This window comes from Heteronotia binoei, chromosome 3 (assembly GCF_032191835.1).
Source record: "Heteronotia binoei isolate CCM8104 ecotype False Entrance Well chromosome 3, APGP_CSIRO_Hbin_v1, whole genome shotgun sequence".
Classification (NCBI taxonomy): domain Eukaryota; kingdom Metazoa; phylum Chordata; class Lepidosauria; order Squamata; family Gekkonidae; genus Heteronotia; species Heteronotia binoei.
The window spans coordinates 101,858,283-101,885,585 of NC_083225.1; the positions used below are offsets into that span (position 1 = coordinate 101,858,283).

At 44.6% G+C, this 27,303-nt stretch overlaps 1 protein-coding gene across 1 annotated transcript in view; it reads right to left on the reverse strand.

Moving 5' to 3' along the window:
- Positions 1–4,020: 4,020 nt before the first annotated feature.
- The window catches only part of IFNAR1 (interferon alpha and beta receptor subunit 1), a 34,592-nt gene continuing 11,309 nt past the window's right edge, over positions 4,021–27,303 (reverse strand). Inside the window, exons 7-11 of the mRNA XM_060234311.1 lie at positions 17,246–17,445; positions 15,466–15,620; positions 12,610–12,748; positions 7,893–8,041; positions 4,021–5,496 (exon numbers count right to left, since the gene is read on the reverse strand). Coding sequence (XP_060090294.1) covers positions 5,272–5,496; positions 7,893–8,041; positions 12,610–12,748; positions 15,466–15,620; positions 17,246–17,445 — 868 coding nt within the window. The 3' untranslated portion in view covers positions 4,021–5,271. The remainder of the gene's footprint in view (positions 5,497–7,892; positions 8,042–12,609; positions 12,749–15,465; positions 15,621–17,245; positions 17,446–27,303) is intronic.

Consider the following 27,303-nt stretch of genomic DNA (forward strand, 5'->3'; position numbering starts at 1 on the left):
CAGCCAATGGAGAAAATAGAGGATTTGCTCTAGCTCCTGTGCAATTGAGCAAGCCTGGCAAAGCAAGCTATTATGCAGAAGGAAGCAAGAAAGAGGGGGAAGGAAGCAGATGACAGCCAGTTGCTTGGAAGCCTGATAGGAGCCCTCCAGGGGCCTGATTCGGCCCCCTGAACTGCATGTTTGACACCCCTGCCCTAAAGCTACAGGCACTGCTATTATTTTGTGGGGTTTTAAATCACCAATTCTTTTTTAAAAAAGATTTCCAATTTTTCTGCAAGCCTGGGGCATTTTTCAGATTTGTAGTAAGCCCTGTCTTGTCTGTTCACAGCTCTAATCTTTAAACATTCACAGATCTGGCCATATTGAGAATTAGTTATATTGATGTGGACAAAGTATCAAAATATGAGTTTGAGGGATGAATCACACCAATCTGCTATCTGTTGCTGAATAGCATTTTATGTTTAAGTATCAACTAATTATCTAATTAGAGTTAAAATATACTAAATTTTCAATGCCGGGTCAATTGCCTTGAATCTGGTGTTATTTACTTCCAGATAACACCGGTTTAAAATCACAGTCTTAGGCACTTATTCTGTAAGAGTTATGATAATAATACTTTGCATGGATAGAACACATATGTGACGTGTTCAAAGCAATTCACCTACATTATCTCTGTAATCCTGTTAAAAATATTGTGAACCAGACCCATATTGTTATCTCCCATATTGCAGCTGAGCGAACAGTGGCTTTCCTGCTGCTCTAATAAATTCATGGCTGAAGTGAAACTTGAGCAGGGGACTTCCCAACTCATGGCCATACTTTCATTACACTAGTATCTGTGACTACATAGCAATGTACAAAACTGGCTCATTTCCAGACTTTCACTATGCGTGAAAATCACTAGTATGTGCAATAGAGAAAAATGGTGAGGAATTTTTAAATATGTAAGATAAAGTATATTTGCATTTTATTCTGCAGATCTGGAAACGATGGCTTTTATACAGCAGTCATCAGATCAACAATATGATATAATTTATATGCAGAATACAGAGCAATATAGTTATTGGGAATCAGCCTCCACAAATTAATTACCAAAAGCATGCATCCAGCATTATATGAACAGTAAGTGCTAAATACTATTTGACATATTCCTCAAAACAATTAAGTGCAGCTTAGAAAGATTTGCTCAGAGTCAATTACTGACCTGCAAGGCACATCAGTGTATTGATTTCGGTTTCCCACATTCAAATTCTTTGTGCTATTCATGCAAATTAATATATAAATATCCACAACAGCATGTAATGCAGAGATCTAGTATAATTTGTTTGCTGCTAATCGGATTAGCAGCAACAGAGAAGTGACATTCAGTCAAACACCATGTGAGTTTTCACTATTACAGACTTCATATTGGATAAATTTTCTATTGATCTCCTGGGAACATCTATAAACACAGTGAGTGGCAAGATAATGAATACTAAATATGCGCTGATCATTTAAGGAAAGAGCAAAAAAATAAAATAAAAAATTAACCCAAACCAGAAAGAAGTAGCTGTATATATTAGAATTAAAGGATGTGGCTCAGGATGTGCATCATACCTGTTATTTTAAGCTACAACATTTTTAAAGATGCTGCTTTATCATTCTTTTTGTATGGGAATTTGGTCTGGGCATTGCTGTTTCTAACACAGGACACATTGTTACCATTCATTGTGCAAAACCACACATGGATTCTGCTCAGATGGGCACACCTAAGGCTTTTTTCTTGGAGAAACATAGCAGAATGGAGTTCCATAACCTCTTCATGAAAAGAAAATTGTTAACAATGTTAGAAATTAATAAGAGGCACCGGGAGAGCATGACATCACTTGTGAAGTCACAAAAATATTAAATATAAAAAAGATTTCAATGAAGGGATGACCAGTAGTGGCTGCGGGTGAGTGGGGAAGCAGCTAGACACTGCAAGGGACTTGTTGCTCTCACCAAGGGTGAGGTACAGACTGCGAGCTACGGAAAGTCTGGGATGGATTCAGGCAGGAGAGAGAAAATCAACTGCAGTCTTCCTGATGGAGGCTTTCCCCCCCCCGGCAGCAGCTATTACAGCCGTTCAGAAAAGAAATGCCCAAGGAACTGTCTTGGATTTCGCACACACTCAATACAGTAGGTATTTCCTCCAGTGAGTGTGAAAGGCGATCTCCTTTAATAGTCTTTGTTGGACCTCCCTTAACAGTCTCTGATCCAATAAAGTATGTTAAAACATTCAGTGTTAGGCACCAAAAGCAAGATCCAAAAAAGAACTGAGGTAGTTAGTGACATGTCTAAAGTTTGGAAACTGCTTTAAAATAGAGGTAAGTCCATAGTGCATGAAAATAATATTGTTCCAAGGAATTCCATGTGTTTCTCCTTCATTTCCCTCTCGAGAGTTCCAGCACCAATTTTCCAGAAAAAAAGCCTTGGACACACCTAAATGCGTTAAAATACAAAGCTCTCTCACATATGCAGATATGTAAACTTTACCTCCTTTTGTTCATTCACATATTACAGAAACTGTATTACATGCAGGACTTTTTTTGTAGCAAGAACTCCTTTGCATATTAGGCTGCACCCCCCTGATCTAGCCAATCCTCCAAGAGTTTACAGGGCTCTTCTTACAGGGCCTACTGTAAGCTCTTGGAGGATTGGCTACATTTGGTGTGTGGCCAAATATGCAAAGGAGTTCCTGCTACAAATATATATATATATATATAAAAACACAGAGAGGCACTGACATCAAAGAGATGGCATTTTTTTCTTTCTAGGTTGTAAAACCAATTCTATATGGTGAAATGGAGCTGTTCCCACGCTCTGTGGCTCCATCTCTAGTTCATTTTCATCACTGTCAAGGTCTACCTGCCCATCTGCTCTTCATTCAGTCCACCACTCTTAGCCACCATACCGCACTGGCTCTCCACTACTCCATGCAGGCTACAAAAGTAACAGAGCATGGAAAAGGTTACTAGGTAAGAGCAACTCACACAAGTCCTCAGCGGAAGGCTGGTTCTTGTGTGCATGGCACAAGTACACATACATTCTACCCTTCACACTCCACCTTCTTGAGCAGGCAAACAGGCTGCCCACTCTCTTTCAGCCATGCTACTTGCTCACAAGAGACAGCTCCTTTTCAGCCTCCCCTCCCATGTACTCCAATGGCACTGTCAAGGTCTATCTGCCCATCTGCCTCTCATCTACAAGACCATTTGTATGGATTTATGTTGCTTGAGTGTCCTGATGCAATGTTACAAGACAATCCTAAAACTTATCTCAAGGTTAAATGAGAGTCAGAACTCAAACAGTATGCTCATCTATTCTACTGTGCCTGTGGAGACTGCCCAGTACAAATACTCACCTTTATATCTGCCATCCAAGAGACTACAAAAATCAGACATATACAACAGCTGCCATTTGGTGCAAAATAACAGATGCAGAAGCAACATACATCCACACATAAATCCACAACATAAATCCAAATGGCTTTGTTGTAGATGAGAGGCAGATGGGCAGATAGACCTTGACAGTGCCATTTGAGCACATGGGAGGGGAGGCTGAAAAGGAACTGTCTCTTTGCATGTCAAAACTGAATAACTACACAGTACTATTCCTTGTGTATCTCTAAGGAAGAAACAAGAACCCACAAGCAAGGTGGGCTGCAGTAATCGCTACAATTAAAATGTTGACTCAGAATGTGGTGAGAAGATCTTGGGGTTGTTGCTGATAGTTTGACAACAATGTCAGTGTTCTGCAGTGGTGAAAAGGCAAAGCTGAAGATGATTAGGAAAGAGACTGAAAATAAAATGACTGATATCACAGTGGTCTATGGTGGCCATATTTAGAATACTATATAAAGTTCTGATTGTTGAACCTCAACAAAAAATATCACAGAGCTGGAAACAAATTTAGAAGGGGGCAACCAAGATTATTATCAGGCTGGTGTACCTGTTGAAGAGAGGTGGAAGAGTCTGGAAAATCAGATCTGAAAAAAGACAATTTGGGTATCAGAGGTTTATACATAGTTATACATGTGGTAGGGAAAGTAGATAAGTTCTCCCTCTTCCATGAAGCTGGATTACACAGACCACTGGTCTGATTCAGCACAGGACTCTTATTTTCTTACAACACACACAGAGTATCCTTTCTTACAAATTGTTTAGACTTCACTAGCGGTGTTCCCTGGTAAGCTTTAGACAGTGATTAATTTCTCCCCTCAAAAACAGCACAGAAAACTTAAGTAGAGGCACACTATATCCTTGCAAAGTCCTTCCCTAAAACTTGGTTTTCAAATATTTTGACACGAGTTGCAGACTTGAGAAAAAGTCTTCTGTTCAACAGGAGGCTGTTTTTCTATGTTAAAATTGGAAGTAACTGAGAATATGTATACTAATACAGATAGGCAGTGATAACAAAACATTATTATTTACTGTTAACACTAATAACATTGTATTTGTATTTACAAACTGCAGGTATCCATTATGGTCACTGTAAACTGAGAGACTGCTAAGAACTATTAACTATTTTGAGGCAGGCCATGCCTTTCTTCACAATTTTCACTTATTTAACTCCTTCGAAGGATTTTCCTTGAAGAAACTTTGATTCCCTCTCCCGGTGCTCTTCATTACATGCTACTTTTGTCTTAACTGTCTGTAAAGAAGAAACAATTGATCTTGTACAGGGTTATGTTAACAACAAGCACCACCTTCTAGAAGGCGCTATTAACACTGTGGTCAAACTGTGCTCTGCACACCACAGTTATCACTAATGCCTGTGTAGATTTGGGATCCTCTGAGAAAATCTGGAGAGACCATCCTATCAATACTTTTTGGAGGCTTATATAGCCTCTTTTAAGACTATTATACTTTGCTACAGAAAGAAGATGTTAATTCACAGTTGATATTATAAAACTGAAAGTCTGCATGTATACAGCCTAAGTTTACTATAATTTTCTTTCCTCTGTTCTTTGTATTTCCAAACACCTAAACAGGTGAACATTTTAGCGAAGTTCTCATTATGACTTTATAGAGAAAATTCAGATTTTAAAAAATCTCCTCTGTTCCAGCCATATTCCTGATAGCAATACATAACAAGTTCTTTGACACCAAAGCCAGTTGCCAGTCTTTTTTCTGGCATGAAGTCTCTTTTAACAAAAGACAACAGCTATAATAAAAAAAATATTTTAAGAGATTGAATAAGGTGCTAGCTATATTGCCCCTCTCATCTTGGAGCTTCTACCCATCATCCAAGTCATATTGCTGCTTCTTCTTTGATTTCATGTGGATTTTTATTTCCAGAAATATCATCATCATTGGAATAATTTCCTGAGTCTCGACAGCTCTGTTCTGATTGACTGTGGCCCTTAATATGGTTAATTTCAGGTGGGATGCTGTTTTCAATTACAAGGACACATTTTTCTGTGGATTCTTCTGAAGATATCCAGTAGGAGCTGTTTGGATCTCTTTCTCCAGTCTTCTGTAGATGGAGTGACACAAAGAAAGCAGTGAGGAAAAAAAACTGTAATGAACTTTCAAGTCTCTTAATGGCATTGCAAGACTGTGTAGTACATTCTGCTGAACTTGGCTCTCTACTATGTCAGAACACATAACTACATAGATTCCAATATAAGGGCTCTACAAAGACTTATTCTACATGGTAGGAATAAGATACCTAAATGAATGCTTATTAATACTGAGAAATTAATTGGTATACAAAACATTTCAACCATTATTGACTTCCCTCCCTGATGTATTAACTAAATAGAATATCTGAAGAGGACAATGGTAAGTTCTACTACACAGCATGGGAGAATGGGGACAGAAAGAAAGATATACAATTGATGTTGCACATTTAAAAAAATTTAGTTTGGCCTTTCATTGTTTCATTGCACATTTAAAAAAAATTAGTTTGGCCCTTCACTGCATTTTAAAGAAGTGAGAAGAAAGCAATTATAAACAGATGATGTCAAGTCTGCAAATTCAAATGCTGCAAAGGCTGGTGGATGTGTATCAAAAATAATTTGATTTCAGGCAGTTAATTCACTGAAACAGTGCCATCCTAAGCACAGTCAAACTCTTTAAAATCCATTCTCCATTTAGCAGAAAAAATCCTTCAAGTTAACTCTCAGAGCTGGCAGGACCATATAGGTAAGTTAGGCAGTCACCTAAAGCACCAGATTTTGAGAGGTGCAAAACCCCCACAAGATCATGCAAAGCTCCTCCCCGGGGCTCCAAGCCATACTCTGCAACTGCCCTCACCCTTGGTCAATCTTAGCCTTGTTTGCACTGAGACACCAGCTGGTGCCTGCAGTTGTACACCCAGAGAAGTTTGCACAAGGAAGCAAATGGGGGAACTGAAACAGGGCCTGAAACACTGTACAGAACATTGAGCTAGATATCAGCATTGTATCCTGCTTTTTAAACCAAAACCGATTCATAAGAACATCCCCCAAGGATTAATAAGTAAAAAACAAAAAACAACTTATTTTCACATTGTTCTGTTGGAATGACACCTCAATCTCCACTATTCTATAGTCCTTGTTTTTTAATTGGGGGTGGGTGGGTGGGAGGAGAATATGCCAATGTAATATCTCTACAGTACGAAAAACCCTTAGGCCAACCATGTCAACCCCATGTTCTATGTTTTGCCTTCAAGGGGTATTTGACTAATGGCCAAATAGGGATGGACACGAGCCGCATTTTTGTGGTTTGGTTTGTGGCTGAACCACAAACTGAACTACAAACCCATATGAACTAGGAGGTCAGTTTGTGAACCAACGTAGTTCATAAGCCATTTAAAGTTTAAACGCCCTGCTTTCTGCTCCCCATGGCTTTTCCACTCAGCTATTTTCCGTGAAAAACAAAAAGCAGAGGTTTAAATCCTTGTTTTCTGCTTTTCATGAACCACCATGAACTGCATCAAAATTCAAGAAAGTTCATGGTAGTTCTTCAGTTCATGTGCTTCTCAAACCACAACCTGGCCAAAATTAGCGACAAACTATCAGTCAGTTCATGCCCATCCCTAATGGCAACTTCTGGTGGGTTTTTCAAGGAAAGAGATGTTCAGAGGTGGTTTGCTATTGCCTGACTCTCCATTGCAACCCCATTGAAATTGGTGGTCTCCCATCCAAATACTGATCAGGACCAACCCAGCTTAACTTGCGAGATCTGACAAGCCTGGGCTACCCAGGTCAAGGCAAGACAATCATACAAACAGCTAAAAATTCAATCTTAAAAAAAATTCTATTACAAATCTGAAAAAGTTAATTTCCATTTTCTAATTGTTCCATTTGTGCAACAAACAGGAAGAAATTCTTAGATATTAGAAATATGTTTTACCATTAAATGTGTGAAATACCTTGTTTTAGGACTGAATACAGGTGGATATGAAGAATCTGGCCAGACACTACTCTGAAGTAAGTGAAAAGCAAGAGGCAGCACTTAGAACCAACCTCTTATTTTCACTGCTAGGTTTATGTATTGTAAGGAAGAAAAAAATTTCTAAGGTATTACTTAATATTTTAAAAGTTAAATGCCAAGCCTTTACTCAGCATTAGTGAGATCTATGGATGCATCAAAATAAACTCTCAAAGAGTCACTAGGCAAATATATTCAGCACTAATAAAATTTATATCCTCCATGCAGAACTCCTTAAATGCATGGAAATTCTGAGAGGCATCTAAAAATTCCTGGATATATAACAGCTTCTGTTTAGTGGTATGCTGAGAATCTCTCTCAGTTCACACATTATCACTATGGATAATGCCTGCTAACAATGAGCTTTGTGTGGACAACAGAGAACCTACAATGGAGTCTGCTAGGATATTCGTGTAATTTATTATTTGTAACAAGATAGTTAATTAATACTTATACCTCTATGATTGATGGAAGATTGCATGAGGGGAAGAATGCATATTTGATCTTCTTCCATGTACACCAGAAAGCAAAGAGCAAGAATATGACAACAGCAGCAGCACCAAAGAAAATAATTGTGATGACAAGAGAAACATGATTTGATTGTCCTATAAAGCAAACAAAAAGGAATTAAACTATTTAGATATTGAAAAATATACTATTTCAAAATTTATTCTTAAATGTTAAAAGACCTGTGGTATGAAGAGGGGAAGATGCAGACTGCAGCCACTCTGTCTTATAGGAAACTGAAACTGATTGGGTATAAAAGTCAGTCAGGGCCGGCGCGCCCATTAGGTGACCTTAAGTAGTTGCCTAGGGCAGCGGCCCTGGGGGGTGCCAAATTGGGTGGCCTCTGGAGGGGTGAAGGCCGCCCCCTACCTCCTGAGCGATTTAAATTGCACAGGAGGGCCCTAGGAGCAGCTGCTGCCCTCCCCGTCAGTGAAAGGTCGCTGCCGATCAGTCCATCAGTGAGGACCTTTCACTGGGGCAGGGAGTGCTGGCAGAAGCAGCCACACTGGCCTCCCCCTCCATTTAAAGAGCCTGCAGACCAGCTGGTCAGCAGGGTCTTTAAATAGTGTGGGGAGGCATGTGACTGCTTCTGCCATCTCTCTTGTGTGATTTGGGTTGCTAGTGAAGGCAGGGGCTTGAGAGCCACTGTTGTCAGCAATTCCGATCATGTGGGAGGGCTAGCAGAAACAGCTGCAGCCTCCCCATGAGATTTAAAGACCCCACTGACTAGCTGGTCGGGGGGCTCTTCAAATCACATGGAGAAGCATGCTCCTGCTGCTCTTGCCGTGCAATATGAATCATCAGCGGGGGCAGCCTCCACCAGCTTGAGAGCTGCCCCCACCAGTGATTCAAATGGCACAGGAAGAATGGCAGAAGCTGCATGTCTCCCTGTGCGATTTAAATAGCCCACCAACCAGTTGGTCGTTGGGGTCTTTGAATTGCGTAGGGAGGCTATGGCTGCTTCTGCCAGCCCTCCCGTGTGATTTGAATCACTGGTAGGGGCAGCTCTCAAGCCCCAGCTTCCACCGGCAATCCAAATCGTGTGGGAGAGGCAGCAGAAGCAGCTGCACACCTCCCCACGTGATTTAAAGAGCCCACTGACCAGCTGGTTTTCGCAGGCTCTTTAAATGGTGGGGGGGAGGCCAGTGCTTCCTGCCTCAGTGAAAGGTCCTGTCAATCAGTTGATCGACGGGGACCTTTACCTGGCAGGGAGGACAGCTAGGGCCCTCCCACATGATTTAAATTGCCTGGGAGGAGAGGCAGCCCCCACCCTTCCAACCTAAGGTGCCAAGAAGCCTGGCACTGGCCCTGGTCACAGTAAAATGAAAATGGTTTCATGCACATTAGGAACATTTTGTATTAAACGTTACATTTGATAGTTTTCTTCCTGGAACACTGGATGTTAAGAAAAGTACTTCAGCTGAGTCTTTTCTATACTAAGAACATAAGAGAAGCCAATGGCCCATCCAGTCCAACATTCTGTGTCACACAGTGACAAAAATAAATAAATAAATATATATATACACACACACACACGCACCACCCCTCTTGAAGGTGGCTATGCTTGTGGCCGCCACCACCTCCTGTGGCAGTGAATTCCACATGTTAATCACCCTTTGGGTGAAGAAGTACTTCCTTTTATCCGTTTTAACTTGTCTGCTCAGCGATTTCATCGAATGCCCACGAGTTCTTGTATTGGGAGAAAGGGAGAAAAGTACTTCTTTCTCTACTTTCTCCATCCCATGCATTAGCTTGTAAACCTCTATCATGTCACCCCGCACTCGATGTTTCTCAAAGCTAAAGAGTCCCAAGCGTTTCAACCTTTCTTCATAGGGAAAGTGTTCCAGCCCTTTAATCATTCTAGTTGCCCTTTTCTGGACTTTCTCCAATGCTATAATATCCTTTTTGAAGTGCGGTGACCAGAACTACACACAGTACTCCAAATGAGACCGCACCATCGATTTATACAGGGGCATTATGAATCTGGCTGATTTGTTTTCAATTCCCTTCCTAATAATTCCCAGCATGGTGTTGGCCTTTTTTATTGCAAATGCACACTGTCTTGACGTTTTCAGTGAGTTATCTACCACGACCCCAAGATCTCTCTCTTGGTCAGTCTCTGCCAGTTCACACCCCATCAACTTGTATTTGTAGCTGGGATTCTTGGCCCCAATGTGCATTACTTTGCACTTGGCCACAATGAATCGCATCTGCCACGTTGACGCCCACTCACCCAGCCTCAACAGATCCCTTTGGAGTTCCTCACAATCCTCTCTGGTTCTCACCACCCTGAACAATTTAGTATCATCCGCAAACTTGGCCACTTCACTGCTCACTCCCAACTCTAAATCATTTATGAACAAGTTAAAGAGCATGGGACCCAGTACCGAGCCCTGCGGCACCCCACTGCTTACCGTCCTCCACTGCGAAGACTGCCCATTTATACTCACTCTCTGCTTCCTATTACTCAGCTAGTTTTTGATCCACAAGAGGACCTGTCCTTTTACTCCATGACTCTCAAGCTTTCTAAGGAGCCTTTGATGAGGAACTTTATCAAAAGCTTTCTGGAAGTCAAGGTAAACAACATCTATCGGGTCTCCTTCGTCCACATGTTTGTTCACCCCCTCAAAGAAATGTAACAGGTTAGTGAGGCAAGATCTTCCCTTACAGAACCCATACTGAGTCTTCCTCAATAACCCGTGTTCATCAATGTGCCTACTCATTCTGTCCTTGATAATGGTTTCTACCAACTTTCCCGGTATTGAAGTCAGACTGACTGGCCTGTAATTTCCCGGATCTCCTCTGGAACCCTTTTTAAAGATGGGGGTGACATTTGCTACCTTCCAGTCCTTGGGAACGGAGGCAGATTTCAATGAAAGATTACAGATTTTTGTTAGAAGATCCACAAGTTCAACTTTGAGTTCTTTCAGAACTCTTGGATGTATGCCATCTGGACCTGGTGACTTATTAGTTTTTAATTTGTCTATCAGTTGTAGGACCTCCTCTTTTGTCACCTCAATCTGACTCAGGTCTTTCAACACCCCTTCCAAAATTAGTGGTTCTGGGGCGGGCAAAAAGTTCTCATCTTCCACAGTGAAGACGGAGGCAAAAAATTCATTCAGCTTCTCAGCCATTTCCCTATCCTCCTTCAGTAATCCTTTTACCCCATGGTCATCCAAGGGCCCCACTGCCTCCCTGGCTGGTTTCCTACTTCTAATATATTTGAAGAAATTTTTATTGTTGGTCTTTATGTTTTTTGCAATATGCTCCTCATAGTCCCTTTTTGCCTGCCTGATCACAGTCTTGCATTTGATTTGCCACAGCCTGTGTTCCCTTTTACTAATCTCACTTGGACTGGTTTTCCACCACTTAAAGGAATCCTTCTTACCTTTTACAGCTTCCATTACTTTGTTCATTAACCATGCAGGCCTTTTCTTATGCCTGTTGGTGCCTTTCCTAACTTGTGGTATGTATTTTATCTGAGCTTCTAGGATTATAGTTTTAAATAGTCTCCAAGCTTCCCCAAGGGTTTTGACCGTATTTACCTTTCCTTTCACTTTCCTCCTCACATGCCTCCTCATCTCAGAGAATTTACCCCTTTTAAAGGTAAACGTGGTTGTGGTGGTCTTTTTGGGCAACTCCCTATTTATACAAATGGTGAAATTAATAACATTATGGTCACTGCTCCCAAGCGGCGCAATCACTTTTACATCTCTCACCAAGTCTTGGGCATTACTTAGGACCAAATCCAGGATCGCCCCACCCCTGGTAGGTTCTGAGACCATCTGCTCCATAGCACACAGTCATTGAGAGCATCAAGAAACTCAATCTCTTTCTCTCGACCAGAACACACATTGACCCAATCAATCTGCGGGTAGTTAAAATCACCTATTATGACACAGTTTTTATGTTTAGCCGCTATCTTTAAGCCTTCCATCATATTATAATCGTCCTCTCTCTTTTAATTTGGTGGGCGATAACAAACTCCCATAGTTAAATTTCCTTTTGGGCCCTCTATTTCAACCCAAAGCATTTCTAAAAGTGAATCTAATTCTCTGACCTCAGTCTTACTGGATCGTATATCATCTCTGACATACAGAGCCACCCCACCTCCAACCCTTCCCTCCCTATCCTTCCGATATAACTTATATCCAGGAATCCCAAGAATCAGTGTCCCACTGATTCTCCTCATTCCACCAAGTTTCTGAAATTCCCACAATGTCTATGTTTTCTCCCAACACTAAACATTCCAATTCACCAATTTTACTTCGAACACTTCTAGCATTTGCATACAAACATCTATAATTTCCCAGGCAAGCTAGGCCTGCCACCTCCCTCTTGCCGCCTCGAGACTCTGGCAGACAGTCCATACTGTTTGTCACCATCACAGTGGACAACTCTGGTCCGTTACCCGGTAGAAAAATAGCAGCCAACCCTTCATCTCTTTGAGACGAGTCCTCCCGAACCAGAGACATTTCATCTCCTGTTGGCTTTCTCCCAAGATTTAGTTTAAAAACTCATCATAAGACTACCAAGGCTCACTGACCTGAACCACAACGCAGAGCAAAGAAACGTATTCATCACATTTTCATAAGAGGTTACATAAACGTATGTCACACTACACTTTCTGAGCAGTACATTCCAATAAGTGTTAAACATCTCATACCACTGGCAGTTTCAATGCACGTCACATTGCTGAAATTGCTGCTTTTTACAGGAGACCATGCTTGCACTTCTAAGCAGTATACAGTTGAAGGAGACAAATTCGGGATTATGAATGATGCTGATTTTGTTTCAACTTTGTTCTGTACCAGGAACAAAAATTTAAATATGAGCAAAAGTCTTTTTAATTACAGCTTAGGTTGACTATGTTAATGTTTTAAAAAAATGATTGCATTTTGGAATGCTACCCACAACTTTGCAGTGCCACAGAGAACACTGTAGCAATACACTGCCAACTCTCTGGCCTTAAAACATTGTAGCTGTCAGGAGAATACACATGCCAGGCAGCAACTGGTGGAAATCCATGGCACACCATTCCACAGAAAGCAGTGTTTGTAACTACTCCAAGCTGTGCAACAGTACAGGTGGCTACAGAGAAGCTGCTAGTTAAACAGTCTTCAGGTTTGCTTAGGTTTCCGCTGTCTGCACTCAGCTGGAGGGAAGAACTATCATTTTTGTTGTACACATCTAGGGCTGGATGTTAAGATTCCCTTTCATAAAGTATTCCTTTAAGAAAGAAAGACTTTTCTTCCAAAGAAGTCTTTTTCCATCAGCAAAAGCCTTCTCCATTGAAAGAAGTCTTTCTGTCAAAGGACGTTAGAGGAAGAGAGTCATAAAATCCAATTTAACAGAAAGAATAGAATCCAACCCACAAGTATTTCTTTTTCTTGTTGGAGAATGTAGTTTAGTTTCAAAGCAGTGTTTATAATAATAATAATAATAATAATAATAACTTTTTATTTCTATCTCGCCCTCCCCGCCGGGGCAGGCTCAGGGCGGCTCACAACATAAAATACATTATACATCAATTTACTTATAAAATCACAGTTAAAACAATTTACAAATTATTAAAATTAACAATAACAATATCAACATGGTGCTAGGCGTTAGATCTTCAGCAGAATTCAGTAATTAAAGCATTTTCAATGGCACTTCCCGGTTTATCATTGGTTGAAGGCTATTTTGAAGAGGTGGGTCTTACAGGCCCTACAGAATTGATCTAAGCATCGTAGGACCCACACCTCCTCCGGGAGTTGATTCCACAGCAGTGGAGCAGCAATAGAGAAGGCCCGGTCTCGGGTGGCCTTCAATCTGGCCTCCCTTGGCCCAGGGATATTCAGCTGTTTTTTTCCAGCTGACCTCAGTGCTCTCTGGGGCTCATATGAGGAGAGACGGTCCCTCAGGTAGGCAGGTCCTCGGCCATATAAGGCTTTAAAGGTGATAACCAGCACCTTGTAACGAACTCGGTATACCACTGGCAGCCAGTGCAGTCCGCGTAGCCCCGGCTGTATGTGCTCCCACCTTGGGAGCCCCAACAGTAGCCTAGCCGCCACGTTCTGCACCAGCTGCAGCCGCCGAGTTCGGCACAAGGGCAGCCCCATGTAGAGGGTGTTGCAGTAATCTAATCTCGAGGTGACCGTAGCATGGATCACCGTTGCTAGGTCACGGCGTTCCAGGAAGGGGGCCAACTGCTTCGCCCGTCGAAGATGAAAGAAAGTGGACTTGGCAGGGGCCGCTATCTGTGCCTCCATTGATAGTGAAGGCTCCAGAAGAACCCCCAAGCTCTTGACCTTATGGGCTACTTTCAGCAGCACACCGTCAAAAGTCGGCAAGGGGATTTCCCTTCCCAGGGCACCGCGACCCAAGCAAAGGACCTCTGTCTTCGTTGGATTCAACTTCAGCCCGCTCAGTCTGAGCCAACCTGCCACGGCTTGCAATGCTAGGTCCAGGCTTTCTGGGACGGAGTCAGGTCGGCCGTCCATTAGTAGATAGAGCTGGGTGTCATCTGCGTATTTGATGGCACCCAAGCCCAAACCTCCAGGCAATCTGGGCAAGGGGGCGCATGTAGATGTTAAACAACATCGGGGAGAGAACTGCCCCTTGTGGCACTCCGCATACTAGTGGGTGCCTCTGGGACAGCTCCCCTCCAATTGCCACTGGGATTAGACAGGGGATTAGACATAATAACAGGGGACAGGGGATTAGACATAATGACAGGGGATTAGAAATAATAAAGAATACTTTTACTTTTTTAAAGGGTCAATGTTGTATTATAAAAGGGTGTGTATGTGTAAAGTGCTGTCAAGTCATAGCCAACTCAGGGTTTTCAAGGCAAGAGACATTCAGAGTTGGTTTGCCATTGTCTAACTCTGTGTAATGATTCTGGTATTTCTTGGTGATCTCCTATCCAAATATTGACCAAGGCTGACCTTACTTAACTTCTGAGATCTGATTAGATCTGGCTAGCCATCAAAAAGGTATTGAATTGCAAATAAAACATTACTTTAATAGTTGTTGCATCAAATAAGAGTTTCTAAGCATACTGCCATGCACAGTTCAGCTCCATACTTAAGGGCATTAGATGTAATTCTGTAATCCCTTATTTTTGCTGATGAGGAATGTCTGTGCAGTTGGATACTCCATTCTGACAGGAAATCGGGATAGATGGTGGCTGGCATACTATTAAGCAATGAAAAACTCATCACCAGCATTACTAACAGGGGACTTATGAAGATGGCACACTCTGACAAAAAGAGTGTGCTGTATAATCTATGGGGCAAGAAAACCCCTAATGAAGGAAAATATTCTGATATTTTGGGCTCAATGTTGAAATAATTTTAACATGAAAAAGCCTGTATAACAAAGAAGTCTGTCACTTCCTAGGAGGACTTATCGACCGCTTGAAGCACCAGAGATAGCCAGAATAAGAGTACAAGACTGACAGGTTTGCATTACAATTTTATAGTTCAGATTTCTCATCCATGCTTAAACTAAAACTATTTTTTAGAATTAGTGTTACCTTGGCATCTGAAGATTTATTCCAATACCAAATTTTGTAAGTAAATGGATAATAGTTGCTCATAGAGTTATTTTCCAGTTCTCCGGGTGGCAAAACAACAATATGAAGTGAATTCTCACCGGTATTAACCTTGATATTTGGTGGGCCAATTTCATCTTTAAAAACAAATGTTATACAGTTCAGTTGTACCACCAAAAACATGGTCAATCTTCTGTTTAAGTTAGCAGATTTAGTGATTTCAGGTTGCCAATCTCCAGGTGGTAACTGAAGATCTCTTTGGATTACAACTGCTCTCCAGGCAACAGAGATCTGTTCCTTTGGAGAAAATGGCCACTTTGGAAGGTGGACTCTATGGCATTATACCCCATTAAAGTTCCTACCCTCCCTTCCCAACCTCCCTTCCTGAAATCTCCAGGAATTTCCCAGAGCTGGCAACCCTAATCATTCATCCAGATCTGCAGCTCCCAGCATATAGGCTCACTAGCTACTTTCACTTTAAACAACAAAAATAATCTATCCAAAGCAGTAAAACTGATAACTCACAGTATTAAAGCCAATAAAAAGCAGAAAAGCTTTAATAAAGAAATGTTTATAAAATGGTTTTGCACTAAAACTTACAGCAAAATCTTCAATAGAGTTATGCCCTTCTAAATCCACTTAAATAAATGAGCTTAGAAAGATTAACTCTGTTTAGGATCACACTGTTTAACTCAAGGTGCTAATAAACCTTTTTTTGGTAGCGCGTGTTAATCTGTTGCAATCTGTTCTGTATCCATGAACATATCCTGAGCACCTCTGGAAGTCTCACAGAGAAATCCATTAATTACTACTGCTGAATAACTTCTATTTGCTTCAGTGAGGTTTATTCAACTGAATTCATTTCAAACCGAAGTTGCACAACAGTGGAGCTTGTGAGATCGCTTTCAGACTATTACATGCTTTACACTTTACACAGACTATTACATGCTTTAAAAGTGTGTGTGTGTGTATCAAAGAGCCCTTACACCCATAGTTGGTACCAGACTTCTGTGCACTCTGGGCCCTGTCCCCAACCCTACCCCAGGCAGACCCAAGAAGGCAAGGGCAGGGCAGTGGCCTGTGCACTCCTTTGAGCCTGTCAAGGTGCACACGATGCCGCACTGCCCCACTCTTGGCTTCCCAAGTCTGCGCAGACCTGGGAAGCCAAGAGTGGCATGGGGCTGTGGCCTGTGTGCTCCTCGGAACCTGCCAAAGATGGGCTCCAAGGAGCACCCAGGCTGCCACATTGCCTTCAAGGCCAAGAGTGGCAGGCCAGGGCATGCTCTCCTCCAAGCCTGCATTCCCTTGCAAGGGAAGGTGGGCTTGGAGAAGCACACTGATGCCCTGCCCGGCAGTTTTCACCTTTAAGGCAAGAGCAGCCCAGTGGGGCGTGCTCTCCAAGCCCACCTTCCCTTGCAAGAGAAGGTGGGTTCAGAGGAGCGTGCTGGTGCCCCAACACTTTCGCCTTCAAGACAAGAGCAGCCAGACAGGGTGTGCTCTCGAGCCTGCCTTCCCCTACACGGGAGGGCAGGCTCAGAGAGCACATGCCAATGTGCCGCCCAGCCGCTTTCGCCTTCCTGAGTCTGCGCAGACTTGGGAAGCCAAGAGCAACGGGGTAGGGGAGGGGGCACCTGGCGGCACCCTGTAGGCCTGGTGGTGGTCTAGACAGCCACCTATCTGGCCTACCCCCACATACCAGCTCTGCTGACATCATTTAGACCTTCTGCCATTTTGGAGAGGCAGAAGGAAAGGAGATGCTTACTTTCTATTAAAGGATCAAATTCTAGCTCTTCAGACCAAGGTGATTTGAAGTGGCTATTCATGGCACGTACACGAAAATAGAAAATTCCATTGAAAGTAATCGGAGATGAGATGTCACACTTTTCTCTGGTGATGTTTTCACATCCAAGTACAGTGTTCCATTCCTTTGAGTAATCACGAGATAATTCCCTTCTATATGCACTATTGGAAGAGATCAGACATGAAAGAAATATGTTTATTAGGACAGATTTCCAGTCTATTCATGTTTACTCAAGTAACCCTTACTAAGTTCAGTGGGACCTACTGTTATCACCTCAACCAGCTTTTTATTGGAGAATATTAATTTTTCTTAGCTCAAAATGGCAAGCTGTTAGAGGTGAGATAAAGCAGGATCTCTGTCAATGTTTACGGAGATAGACCACTGAAAATCCTTTGGTTAAATTAATGGATTATATTATAGGAAATGATTTTCAAATAGTTACATCCCAATCAAATAATTTTCAAGCATACAAGAGGAATCACAGATGTTAGCTGAATAAGTGTGGGAGGGGTAGATAATACAATACCTAGTCCTTGCAGAATAGGGTCGGTCAGAGAAGGCAAGAGGCCTCTGGAGAGAGATTCCTCTTGAGAAGAAGTGCGGGGGGGGGGGGAATGAAGCAGGAAGGAGGGGAGGATGCCTGGAGGAAGAACGGGAGGATGGAAAAGATACCCTCTTGACACGTAGGGTGGCCTGTTTTCTAGGGTAAGTTACGTCACATCAAGAGGTCCAATTGTCCAATAAGGAAGCAGAGTGTCAAAAACCAAAATCCAATGAGAAATCAGAGTGTCATATGCCAAGTATCCAATGGGAAATCAGAATGTCATACGCACAAAGCCGAAAAAGGAATCTTAATTACATTGGCCAAATAGGTTTATGGCCCTGTTATTGCTGAGGCTGGTTCCTTTGAAGCTCACAAGAGGTGATAGATTTCTCTCTACATGCCAGGATGGATGTCCATTAATCACAAATTCAGGAGACTTTGATAGCCTTTAGCAGTAGTTAAAGAAAAATAGAGATTCTATAGAACTTAGATTCCCTGGCAGAAATGTGAGACCAGATTAGAGATATGGCACACATTCACACAACAAGATGGCACTTTAAAGACAGTTTGCTTACCTGTAACTGTAGATCTTCGAGTGGTCATCTGTGCATTCACACCCATGGGATAGAGCGCCTGCGCCGATCCCCCAATCGGTATCTGAAAAGCCTGGGATTTTTCCGCACTCAGCGCCAATGGGCATGCGCAGGTGTCCCAGTACGCATGCTCACTGGCGCCAGTGCGGGGATCCCGCCAGTTCCTTCCTGACCGCTGGAAGCCCCTACTGGAGGGAGACCGTCAGCAGTGGGGAAGGAGGGCGGGTAGTGTGAATGCACAGATGACCACTCGAAGATCTACAGTTACAGGTAAGCAACCTGTCTATCTTCTTCGTGGTCTCTGTGCTTCACACCCATGGGAGACTAGCAAGCAAAGCATACCTGGAGGCGGGAAGAGGGTCAATTGGAAGAGACAGCTTGCAGCACCGCAGTTCCCAACCGAGTCCTCTGCTGAGCATGCACGTCCAGCGCGTAATGCTTCATGAAGGCATGCGGAGAAGACCAGGTGGCAGCCTTGCAGACATCAGAAAGGGACACGCCTCTCAGGAACGCCACCGATGTGGCCATCGCTCTTGTGGAGTGTCCACGAACAGGCCCAGGGGGCAGCTTCTTCGCCAACAAATAACAGAGTTTAATCATCTCAGTGAGCCATTTTGAGAGCCTCTGAGACGAAATCCTGGAACCTATCTTGGGAGCAGCATACGAAACAAAAAGCTGCTTGTCCTTACGAAAAACCTTTGAACGTTTCAAATAAAACAGTAAAGCACGCTTAACATCCAGAGCATGCAACCTACGTTCCTCATCCGAGGAAGGGCTAGGGTAAAAAGTGGCCAACCAAACTTCTAAATTGAATTAGAACTGAGAGACCACCTTTGGAAGAAAACTAATGTCCGGAGCCAGGGAAACCCCAGCCTCTCTAAAAACAAGATAAGGGTAATCACACCACATCGCCGTGAGCTCCCCAACACGACGTGCTGATGTGATGGCAACCAAAAATGCAGTCTTCCATGACAAGAGCTGCAAAGAGCACATGGCCATCGGCTCAAATGGGCGACAGGTTAGTTTGTCCAGCACTAAAGTCAAGTCCCACAACTGTGGGGGCGATCTTGATGGTGGATGCAGCCTAAACAACCCCTTCAAAAATTTCTTGGACTGAGGGTGCGCAAAAACGGAGTACCCCTCCATCGGATCATGGAAGGCAGATATTGCCGCCAAATAAACTTTGACAGAGGAGAAAACCAGGCCTGCATCCACTAGGGACAGCAAAAAATCAAAAATTGCCGCCAATCCCACCCTGCTAGGTGAGACCAAAGGGTCAACTAAAAACTTGGTAAATCTCCGCCACTTCCTGTCATAGGAAGCACGAGTGGACGGTTTTCTGCTGTTTATAAGAACTTGCTGGACCCTGTCAGAGAACCCTACTGGTCGATGAACCACGCTGTCAGCTTCAGATGGGGCACGTTGTGATGGAGTACATGCCTGCCCTGAGCTGACAGAAGGCCTGGTTCTGCCGGGAACTGGTAGAAGACCCCCCTTGAGAGTTGGAGCAGGATCGTGAACCAGTTCTGGCGAGGCCACCAGGGAGTCATCAGGATGCAGCGTGGTCTCTCCCTTGCTATTTTGTTGACCTCCTTCGTCAACAACGGCAGAGGCGGGAACATGTAGAGGAACCGGCCCTCCCAAGGAAGCAGGAGCCCGTCTCCCAGAGATGCTGGATCCGTTCCCCCTCTGGAACAGAACCTGGGGCATTTCTTGTTCTCGGCCGTGGTGAAGACATCCAGCTGCAGGTACCCCCAAAGCTGGAATACATGCTTCAGGAAACGCCACTGCAGTTCCCACTCGTGTGGGGAAGCCCCACCCCTGCTGAGGGAGTCTGCCTGAATGTTGAGGACCCCCGGAAGATGTGCCCCCTTCACGAAGATATCGTACTGGAGACACTCGAACCAGAGATCCATCGCCAATGCGCAGAGCCGATGAGACACTGTCCCTCTCTGCCTGTTGATGTAGCACAGGGCAGTGGTATTGTCCGTAAGCAGCGCTACAGTCCTCCCCGCCACTAAGGGGCGGAAAGAACGTAGGGCAAAGTGAACCGCCAGCAGCTCTAGATAGTTTATGTGGAACTGAGTCAGTTTTGGCGGCCACCGGCCCCCCCTCCCCACAGGCCTTCCATGTGGGCCCCGCACCCCCACAAGGAAGCATCTGTGGTGATAGTCATAGTAGGAGTCGGAAGATTAAAGGGAGCTCCCTGGCAGATGTTGTTCTCTGCCCCCCACCATCGTAGCGACTGCAGAGTCCTGGCTGGGACAGTAAACCTCTTTTGAGGTGAGTCTCTGAGAGGGCGAAACTGGCGAAGAAACCACAACTGTAGGCCTCTCATTCTCAGTTTCGCAAAAAGTAGCACGCTTGTCGTCGCCACCATCAGCCTCAGCATCCGCCGAAGCTGCTGTGTTGTGCCCCACTTTCGCCTCTGAAGCAGTTGTACCAGACTGACAATGTCCTTTGCCCTCTGCGAAGGCAGGTATGCACGATGCTGGTTCATATCCAGGAAAGCCCCTATGAACTGCACTGTCCTTGACGGAGTAAGATGAGATTTCTCCAAACTGACCTGCAACCCCAAGGTGTCGAGAAGACGTAGAGTGATGGCAATGTGCATTGACAAACTTTCCCTCGACTTTGCCACAAGGAGCCAGTCGTCGATGTATGGAAAAACGACAAGACGGAGATGGGCAGCCACAACGCTCATCATCTTCGTAAACACCCGAGGTGCAGTGGACAGGCCGAACGGAAGGGCTTTGAACTGTAAGTTCTGGGAACCCACTGCAAACCTGAGGAAACGCCTGAACGCCGGATGGATGCTGACATGGAAGTAGGCATCCTTGAGGTCCAGGGTCGCCATCCAGTCCCCTTGGTTGATGAGGGGCAGGATTGTTTGCAGCGTGGCCATTCTGAACTTCTGGTACAGAATAAATTTGTTCAGATTCCGAAGATCCATAATTGGTCTTAAGCCCTCATCCCTCTTGGGGACCAGGAAGTAGCAGGAGTAAAAACCTCCCGTCCTGGCCTCCGTCGGAACTCTCTCTATGGCTTGTTTCTGTAGGAGGTTGTTCACCTCCGCCAGCAAAGGTGGGGAAGGGGGAGTGGTGATTACCACGGATTGGTTCGGAATCTGCACAAAATCTATTTTGTAGCCCTCTTCTATGATGGACAGAGCCCACATGTCTGTAGAGATCAACTCCCAGGTAGATAGGAAAGGGCGGAGGCGAATAGATGTTGAAGTGGGGGCGATGACGTGTGCCACAAGAAAGTCAAAGGCCCTGCTTCTGAGGGCGAGCACCCTTAGACTTGCCAGCAGCCTGAGAACCATAGCGGTTCCTGTTGTTGCCTGAGTATGATGGTCTGTCAGGCTGGGTGCAGCGAGGTCGCCATTGCTGTTCTGGCGAAAATTTTTGGAAGGGCTTCTTGGCCCATGGTTTGTGCCACTGCTTCGCCTTAGGAGTCCTTGAGGTGGCCTGCACACCCAGGTTCCTAGAGGTTTTCAGGCTCTTGTCGATTTCCTGCAGTGCACTGTCTGTGGTGGTGCTAAACAGGCCATCCCCCTCGAAGGGCAAGTCCTCGACAAAAGCCCTAGTGTCCTGCTGCAGGGCTGTTGATCTCAACCAGGAGTGCCGACGAATGCACACAGCGGACGTGATTGCCTTTGCCGACACGTCCACCATGTGCTTTGCTGCAGCCAATTGTTGCTTGGCCACAGCAAAGCCTTCTTTCTGCAGCTTCCTGGCAGCCGCCTTCTTGTCCTCGCTCAGGGAAGAGAGAAGAGGGGTGAGTTGTTCCCATACGGAGTACTGGTATCTAGCATGCAAGCCGCATAATTAGATACCCTTTACTCCCAGGGCCCCTGCAGAATACACCTTTCTTCCCATGTTGTCCAGCTTCTTTCCCTCCTTGTTGGGTGGGGATGAGTGGACCTTTCGTGCCTTGGATGAAGAAGAGACGACCACTGAGTTCGGTTTCGGATGGGTGAAAAGGAACTCAGCCCCCGTCTCCTGGACCCTGTACATGTGGTCCAGCCTTCTGGATTACACTGGAGTTGAAGATGGTTTCTTCCAGGGCTCCTTCACTGCCTGTAGAATCACTTTGGTGACCGGCAAAGTGATTGCTGTGGATGTGTCCCTCTGCATAATGTCAAAGACATTATCATCCACGATGGGTTGTGGTTGTGTCACAGGCAGGGAGAGGGAGGTTGCCATCCTCTTCACTAGGTCACCATAGGACTTCAGATCCTCCGATGGCGAAATCAGGAGATCTTCGGTCGTCTGGGACCTAGGCGAAGGCTCCAAGGCACCCTCCTGGGTGTCGGCACCGCTCTCAGAGTCCGATAAAGAAGACTCCCGGTGCTCAGAAAGGATCGGCGTCGATTCCCGGACCGGCGAGCGGATCGACGTCGAGGGTCATCGACGAGTCTCAGCCGCTGATGTAGTGCGCCTCTCCGGAGGGATCGATGCCGATGGTCTTCGGGAATGGTGCGACAGCCTCGACATACAGGACGCCTCGGAGTGTTGATCCCATTCCGCAAACTCCCTTGGTGGATACCACTGATAAGGAGGGTACGGATAAGGATAGGAGGGCAACCATTGACGCTGCTCCCACGATGGTAGCGGTGGGAAACGGCATGGTGCCATGGAGGGCTCTAGCTCCCGTCTCCCTCTGGGTTCCATCGGGGGAGACGGATCCATCGGCGCCGAAGCCTCCACTTCTGAGATCGACCCGCTCCTGCTGCGACATACCGACCCAGATGACGAGGATCGCTGGGTGAGGTCGATCTCCTGCTCAGACATCGAGAGACGGTGTTGTTGGGTACTGCCTCTCGATGCTGAAGAGCTGTGGCACGGGGACGCCAGGATCTTCCTTGGCGGGGCAGTCGGCGCTGAAACGTTGTGTGATGGCGATGGAGTGCGGGGCCTGTTCCGCTTCTCCTTGGCCTTCTTCGGGGCAGATGCTCGGGTCCCCGAGTCATCCTGACGCTTCTTAGCAGGCGTTTCCACTGATCCATCATGGGATCATTTCGTGGAGGAGCCTCGCTCAGTCGGCATTTCGGTCACGACCGGGGTCACATCAGCTGATGTGACCGTCGAGGCCGGGGTGTCTGCCATGGTCGATGCCGACAGGCCCGATGCCGATCTTTGAGGGCGGAGTGCCGATTCGGTTAGAGCCGCCGAAAGCCGCGCCGCCCGGTTCTTCCTCGTTTGCTTGGAGAAGCGGAGGCAATGTGGGCAGGACTCCACACAGTGCGCTTCACCCAAGCAGACAAGACACAGAGAATGGCCGCCTGAGGGGGCAATCGTCTTCCCGCAGGAACGGCAACGTTTGAAAAACCCCCAGCGACTTTCCATAGACTCCAGTCGCTAAAAACCCGCTCAGAGTCCTCTGAGGGGAAAAAAACTTTGGGGGAAGGCCCAGAGGGCAGTCCGATAGACACACACACAAACTCTTTTTTTTTTTTTACTAACTATCTAACTATCTACTCTAAGAAAACAACAAACGGGCTAAATACACAAGAAAAGGCAAAAAATGATATCTCACTGACCGGGGACATGAAAGGCGAACCTCTCCGCGCAGCGGTCAGAAAGGAACTGGCGGGATACCCGCGTTGGCGCTGGTGAGCATACATACTGGGATGCCTGCGCATGCCCATTGGCGCCGAGCGCGGAAAAATCCCGGGCTTTTCAGATACCGATTCGGGGATTGGCGCAGGCACTCTATCCCATGGGTGTGAAGCACAGAGACCACGAAGAAGATCCTTTGCATATCTGCTGTCTTTCCAAAGGATAGCAGATCATGCATACAGACCATTTGTTTATGTGTTGCAGGTTTTATGTTTTGGGAACAAGACTTGAAAGAGGTTGCCAGAAGAGGTGAAGGAATTTTTACAGCTTTGTCCACAATACATCCTTCTCTGTGCCTGGATTTTTCCATTTCCACGATCAGAAAAATGGTTGTTTCTTTAGTCTTTCAGCACAGCCAAGATGTCTGCCAAGCCTATGAACCAGACTTGATATCATTCCAGCCTGCCTAGGGGCCTAAATTGAACTGGGTTTGCTTCTCTTATGTGGAAAAGAGACCATCCCAGTTCAGATGGGCATTGCTGTGTAATATTCATATTGTAGTGTTACATTGCAATATCACATCCAGGGGTGTCTTTCTGGGTTTCACCACTACCAAGAAAGTGTGAACAGGACTGCAGGCTTAATCAGATGTGTGGCTTTCAGAAGAGAACAGCTGTGAGAAGAGGGCAAGGTCACCATGCCACCTTCTGCAAAAGTCAGAATGACCATGTGCATGAAACCTTAGGATCTTGGCATTCAGAGTATTCCACAGGATGAATTTGTCAGAGGCAAAGGCCTAGTTCACTCAGGTGTGACCTTAACTGCTTTGGGTCCACTTTCCTAGCCAGCCTAGTATTTCTAGCCACTGGCATAACTTAAGTGTACATCTGGACATAGCAGACATTTGGCTCTCACACTTAAGGAGGGCTCTCATGTCACTATGTGTGACTGGGTGGGATTTCTCCAATTTTAGCTACATTTCTGTTTTCGTTCACATTTTATGATTTTTAAAAAATTCATACCCCAGATGTGGACCAAGACATTTTCTGCTTTAAAGAGATTATTCACTGATCTGGAGACTGACAAGACAACAGATTTTGTCAGCAACAGTAAACATTATCTGGCTGAATTTTCTCTAGTTCCAGAACAAACTAATTTAGCCAACAATCCCACTAAAAATGTTTAAACCAGCTGCTGCTTTGCAATTATTGGAATATTATAGCAAATGGGCCTTTTACTACTAACACTTTAAGTTATCCATACTGTTATTACCATTTTTGAAAGTCTCTTCCCTTCTCTCATTTGTATTCACAGAACAGCACTTTGGACCTTACCCTTTATTACCATGGCTGATCTTATACAAATAAATAGGAAATAATACTATAAGATCCAAGGACTTACTGTTTTGTCAAGCCAGAAACAGAGGCCTCCAAACAACTGTAAATTTTAAAAGGAGTCCTGAAAGCAGTACGAGTTCCAGCACAATGGATCCAGTGCCTCTACCTCTCTCACATCTCCAAAATTAAATATGCAACCAATTTTTGTTGCATTTAACAGTATTTTTCAAAAACCCAGTGGTTTTGCTTGGGATGGTACAAAAGACCTCACGCTGGGAAGGTAATTTCTTGGCTCACCCTATTCTGGGCCAAGTTCTAAGCCACTGTGCACATGAAAGCAAGGGGAATGGTTGTGATGAAATACAACCAAGGTGCTGTTGGTCAACAATGATGCCAACCAAGTAATAATGAGTCAGTCAGTTATGGATGGAGTTGTACTCTCAGGCTTGCAGTTTGGTGGTATTGTTAGATCCACTGCTACAGATAGACATTCATGGCTCATCTATGGAGGATAATGCCTTTTATCAACTTTGATTTGCCAACAGCATCTCTTCTTGGAAAAGCAAGACCTGGTGTCAAGATCCGAGGCCTACAGGCTCCAGGGAAGCCTCTATCAGAGTAGTTACAGGGCCTACATTTCCAAGATCCCTTCTGTCCCTCTGACTGAGTGGGCAGAAGTTTAGGAGGGAAAACTTGGCCAGAGAGGTGGTATCTGAGAGGAAACAATAAAAGGCTAGCAAAAGCAGTTAGTGTATTCTCTCTGAAAGGCTGGGATGGAGAAGGCTGCAGCTGGAGAGAGATTTCTCAGTTGGAATTAAAGAAAGGGAATGTCTAGTTAGTTGCATCAGGGCTTTTATTTCTTTGTACCAACTTGTACTGTTTTAATATTCACTTACACTGAATTTTTTTACAAACCACTTATTGTTTTTGAGCACTTATAATAAACCTGTTGTTATACTGCCTGGTTCCTCATGTCTCTTTGGTCACATAGAAGAAGGGGTCATGGGGGGTGCTCTGGGCCCTCCCAGAAAGACTCTTACCAGAGTGGTGGCAGCCAGTAGTACCCTGCTGTGTGACACCTGGCCACAGTCTGATCGCTTGTATGTGGTCTTCAGCTATGTGCTACAAGTCAGCTAACTAGAAGCACATCTGCACAGGAACATATCCTTTCTGTTTTAAAAGAGCTTCACGGGCTGCATCCATGTGCTAATGCTGGTGCTTAATTTTAAAGCTCCCAACAGACTGCAATCTGATACCTTTAGGCCTGGTCTACACATGAGGCAAAATGAGCAGGTGCAAGTGAGAGCAGTTCTTTTTAAAATTATGCCCTAGGTAAAAATTTCCTTCAAATACAACATTCAGCACATTAGAAAAATGTTTCTAGCCTTGCTTTTCTCATGCTATGTAAGTTCTTACAGGGCTTATTAATGAAGCAGAAATTTGAAAAATGCGTCTACAAACTGAAGTGGTACAATGTGTTTTAGCATCTTAGCAGTTTTGCCACATTACAGCCTTGTGCTACACGAGGAGACAACATCTACAAACTTCTCTCCTGCACTAGCTGGTTGGACCATTAAAATCTACATCAATTACTATGTTATACATGCTGCTCTCACTTATGTATGGCAAGTGGCTATAGACAGTGCATTTCCTGCAGTGGCACCTCAGTTGTGGAACTTCCTCTTATCTTGTATCTTTCTTTTGGACACCAGTTAAAAAGTTTATGTTTATCCAGATATCTGTTTAGTTGTGAGAATTATTTCAGAATACTTTGGAAGTAGAGGTGGAATATGATGGTTCCTTTGTCTTGGCAAGATTGATAGATTTTATCTGATTTAATTAAAACTCATTGCTTGCATAGTGGTACTTTGTTATCAGGTTTTCCAATATCACAAACGGGTAAAGGGGCATTCCTGTTACTCCCTTCTTCACTGTAGCCCCATCCCATGTGGATTTTTGTCTGAGTGGGTTCCACAATCCT